The sequence below is a fragment of the Protobothrops mucrosquamatus genome, unplaced genomic scaffold (genome assembly GCF_001527695.2).
Source record: "Protobothrops mucrosquamatus isolate PMUCROS unplaced genomic scaffold, P.Mucros_1.0 scaffold2756, whole genome shotgun sequence".
NCBI lineage: Eukaryota > Metazoa > Chordata > Lepidosauria > Squamata > Viperidae > Protobothrops > Protobothrops mucrosquamatus.
Window position 1 is genome coordinate 146,310 of NW_015388795.1, and position 5,100 is coordinate 151,409.

The following is a 5,100-nucleotide window of genomic DNA, read 5'->3' on the forward strand; positions in this document are numbered from 1 at the left end:
ATATATATATATATATATATATATATATATATATATATATATATGAATAAAGAACATCTTTAAGGTTGACAGCCCTTATTTTTAAGGAAATTTCCCTTTTTATCTTAACCGGAGATAATTTTGGACTGCTTTCAAAGGGAAGCAGCTTTGCAATGTTTTATGTACCCCAGAAGAAACCTTTCCAGATCCTACTGGTCAAAAGTTTCTTTCTTCCTCACAGTTTTATTCTCATTTAATAAATCCAATGAAATGAAAAATAAATATATATTGTACAATAAAGTTCACTCTAAAATTTAATATTTGTGGATAATTTAAAATCAAGCATTTATGAAGAATAGAGGAATGTATGTTAATTCCACTATGAGGAGAAACCCACCAGTTGCCACTTAATGGTTAAATCTTTTCTCAGTTTCATTCCTCCAGACTTTGTTAAGTAGAAAGCTACTTTATTGTAATCTGATAAATCAGAAGAAAAAGGGAGGAACTGAATGAAGCATCTTCCTGCAATTGTACCTCCTGTAACCATTTGGAAGTGGTCAGAGATTTCATATTTGCCTACTTGAAGCCCAGAGACGACTTGGCTGATGTTCATGTCTACCTCCATCTTACATGGATGGTGAGTCCTGACATATTTTCTTTGGCATTTCTTCTTTTTTCTGTTTAGTCTCTGCCTCAGTCTAAATGTGTGGAAAAATGCCTTCCTGGATTTGTCAAGAAGGCTCGAGAAGGAGAGCCAGTTTGCTGCTATGACTGCATTCCTTGTCCAGAGGGGACCATCTCCACTCAGGAAGGTGGGTGACACCACAGGGAAACTTTGATCAATATGCATGTTAAAGACACATGTAAGTTTGATTGTTTAGTTCTCCATTTTCATGATATCCAATTTCTTCCCTAAATGGGATTTATAAGAAAAATACTTTAAAGGATGAGGTAGAAAGAATGATGTTGTAGATTGCGTAGGAAATCTCTCTTTTATTTGGCAGTTTGTATGTGTCTTTCCACGTTTATCTTTTGTAGGAAAATCTGAATTCTTTGTAACTTGAGAAATGATTTTAGATCTGTTGAAAGAAAAATCTTCATCATGGTCCAGTCCAAGCTGGGAATAAACAAAATGGAGACTGCTTTAGAATGAAGGTTGGAGTTTTTTGAAGAGCAGAGCCAGACAGAAGCGTGGCTCTGGGAAAGCTGACTACATGTTGCTGGGAGTGGTGGGTTTTTATACCTTCTGGGGCTCTTTAGGTTGTTTCCTGTTCCTGTTTGAGGTTTGTATTTCCTGTGTCATGTACTTTGACCTGAGTCTGAGGGTGCCCTTTTGGTATTGGTGGGTTAATCCTTTATGTTTCCTCTGCTTAGAGTTTGGGTGGGGTATGTAGATTTTAGGGGTCCTTGTCTTCTTAATTTCATAGCTTCTAACTTTCTGGCCCCAACCTTCCTGAATGGATTATTCAGTGATGGGATTCAAATATAATAATAATAATAATAATAATAATAATAATAATAATAATAATAATAATAATAATAATAATAATAATAATAATAATAATAATAATAATAATAATAATAATAATAATAATAATAATAATAATAATAAAGTTGGAAGGGACCTTGGAGGTCTTCTAGTCCAACCCCCTGCTCAGGCAGGAACCCTACACCATTTCAGACAAATGGCTGTCCAGTCTCTTCTTAAAAACTTCCAGTGTTGGAGCATTTACCACTTCTGGAGGCAGGTTGTTCCACTGGTTAATTGTTCTAACTGTCAGGAAGTTTCTCCTTAGTTCCAGGTTGCTTCTCTCCTTGAAGAACGTGTTCTCTTTGTGGATCCCGCTTCCAGAAATCTGTTCTGGGCCTGGGCAACAAAAAATTAGTTACCTGTTCTGTCAAAGTGGTGCGAACCGGCTGAATCCCACCACTGGGATTATTACAACTGCATTTCTAAAAATCTGGTTTCTGCTGAGTTTTCTGGTTGGGGGGAGGGAGGGAGAAGTTTCTGCTTTTTAAAGATCTTATCCATTATTCCTTTGGAGAAATAAATTCCGCTTTTTTAATATTTCCCAAAATATTTCTTTTTCTGGATTCTTCCCACAATCCCCCCTTTGTGCCATAAGAGTGTGGATGACACACTTTTACTGGCACAAGTTTAAAAATTGATCTGTGAGGGAGACTTGATCGGCATTTCTATGGGGGCTCTAGGATGTGGGGAAACAAGGTTTAAGGAAGGGGAAGACACTAATAGAGGCATCTAAAAGTCAGAGCAAAGGTTCTGTTAGGTGGAAAATAAATTTATAGTGTCCAATATTCTGTGCCAATTCTTTTCAGATATTGTCTGTCACTTTGAGCTTCCAGTCAGGTTTGCACGTTCCTCATCACAGCCATGTTTGCCTCAGTATATAACCAATGGCTACCCATTTTCAAGGGATGCTTTTAGCCTTAGGTCTTAGTTCAGTTTGGGATGTCCAATTGAGGTTAGCCAGTGTGCATGTCAGGCTATTAAACTGCACACAGTGAGCCCTAGGACTCTCACTCTAAGTCCACCAGTGCAAAATATTCAAGGCTTGGGTTTTGGAGATCTCTTTCCTTCTACCTCCTCAGTGAGAGCACGTGAACAAAAAAAAGAACATAGTTCTGGTTCTGGAAGGAAAAAATAATACATACTGCATTGGGATTAAAAGGATCAGAAAAGCGGGGGATAGATCAATCTATTTAACATCCATAGATACCAATGTTGAATTCATTCTCTCTTTAAAATTGTTTGCCAAATCTAGAGAGTATGGAAATATATCTAACATCGGATGTTCTTGCTTGACAATATCGCTTCATCTTCTCATTTCTACAGGGTAAAAAGACTTTGGAGACACAGTTTTTGTTTTATGAATTCCTTTATGAATTAATTTTTCTTAAGATCAAGATGCTAACTACCATGCAACCAGCACACAGGGACCTGTTACCAGGAGATCCCCAGGGTTGTTGAAAGTGTCACATTTTAAGAGATTTTTAAAAAGGCCTCATAGTTTGGAGATATTGTGAATTTCTGTGTTCTAATGATTATTTTTGCCGAAATTCACCTTTCAAAACCTTACATGAGAAAGAACCACAGTGTCTGCAGGGCTTCCTCTCCTTGAGGATATCTGCTTGTCCCACCAGAGCAGATAATATTTGGCATGCAAAAAGGTCTGTTCCCTAAAAGATTCCCACTTGATGGGTCCTCAGATGCCTGCTTGTTCTGGTGCAGCTCCTGCCCCATTGGACCCACTCCCCCTTGAAATTCAATAGGCCCCCATCTTCTTAAGCCTCTGGAGACTTCAACCATTTGGAATAAAGTAAGGTCAGTGCAAGATAAGAATCTGGTGGATTACCTCAGAGAAGGGAGGTTGCGGCACCATTATTTCTTCTTTTATTTTTGTTTTGTTGTTCTTGGTTTTAATAGTTGTATATATTGGGGATTTTTTTTTTGCTGGAGTGTAAGAATATACCATTACTAAGACTTTCCTGTCTCTCAGTATCACCTAATCCAAAAGTTTTCTTGAAATTTGAAAGAGTATAAAACAAATGTTACTTTGTTTTCTCAGATACTGAGAAATGCACCAAGTGCCCAGATGATCAATATCCAACCAAGAACCAAATCCAATGTATCCCCAAAAGAACAATCTTCCTCTCCTATGAAGAATATCTGGGCATGAGCCTCATCTCCTTTGCCCTACTCTTGTCTCTAACCACAGGCCTTGTTTTCATCATATTCATTCAGTACCTAGAAACTCCCATCGTCAAAGCCAACAACCGGGACCTCTCCTTCATCCTCCTGATCTCCCTCCTGCTTTGCTTTTTGTCCTCCTTTCTCTTCATTGGCCGACCAAGAAAAGTCACCTGTCTTCTCCGACAAACAATGTTCAGCATTGTCTTCTCAGTAGCCGTGTCTTCTGTGTTGGCCAAAACTATCATGGTGGTGCTGGCCTTCCTGGCCTCAAAACCAGGGAACATAATGAGAAGATGGTTAGGGAAGACCTTGGCTAACTCCATCGTCCTTTCTTGTTTAGTTATCCAAATTCTCATCTGTGCCATTTGGTTGGGAGCTTCTCCACCATTCCCTGACTCTGATCTGCATTCCCAGCCTGGAGAGACCATTCTTCAATGCAACGAAGGCTCTGTCACCATGTTTTATGTTGTCCTTGGCTACATGGGTTTCCTTGCTGCCATTTGCTTCATGGTGGCTTTCCTGGCCAGAAACCTGCCTGGGACATTCAATGAAGCCAAACTGATCACCTTCAGCATGCTGGTCTTCTGCAGTGTCTGGGTCTCCTTCCTCCCCGCCTACCTGAGCACCAAAGGAAAATACATGGTGGCCATGCAGGTTTTCTCCATCTTGGTCTCCGGTGGTGGACTGTTGGGCTGCATCTTCTTCCCCAAGTGCTACATTATCATCCTGAGACCAGATCTAAACACTAAGGATGATCTAATGATAAAAGTAGGGAACTGATAATGTAATTGTTTCTTGGGTTCTTGAAATTTAATTATTGATTGCAATTGTTCTTGGTTTATATGCTTAGTTTGCCTGTTTGACTATTATGGTTATTTAAAATCCAATGAAATAAACAATTAGATTAATAAAATTAAAATCCAACATAATCATCAAATAATAAAACAAATTAATAATTAATATTTGTGTTTTTAAATTGTTGCTAGCCCTCCTTTTCCTAAGCACATAGGTTATCCAATATTTTGATTAAGCAGCCCTTTAAGAGAGGACACATATGAACCTTATCCTGAACTTTGGAATGCTTTAAGCTTGGTAGGTACCTTCAAAGTTTCTTAGGAGGTTCTCTTTCAATATAAAATTTTTATTGTTTTCCAAAAAAGAAAAAAACATCACAAGTATTACACAATATTATAATATATCCCACCCCCCTCCGGACTTCCCAAACCAAATCCCAGGCTAATATTCAAATATAGGTAAACAAATATTAATATCTCTAACTCCACAAACTCTATTTATAAACAATCCATCTCCTCCACATTAATAAAAAAATTATACATTTAAGTAATTCAAATACACCAAAGTCTATATCAATTCAGCAGGTATCACCAGTAGCTCTTCCTCTCTATTAA

At 38.1% G+C, this 5,100-nt stretch overlaps 1 protein-coding gene across 1 annotated transcript in view; it reads left to right on the forward strand.

The window, feature by feature from the left end:
* The window catches only part of LOC107296339 (vomeronasal type-2 receptor 26-like), a gene marked incomplete at its 3' end in the record, with an annotated part of 24,894 nt that extends 20,624 nt beyond the window's left edge, over positions 1-4,270 (forward strand). Inside the window, exon 2 of the mRNA XM_029286031.1 lies at positions 3,567-4,270. Within this exon, the coding sequence (XP_029141864.1) occupies positions 3,567-4,270 (704 nt within the window). The remainder of the gene's footprint in view (positions 1-3,566) is intronic.
* Positions 4,271-5,100: the final 830 nt, after the last annotated feature.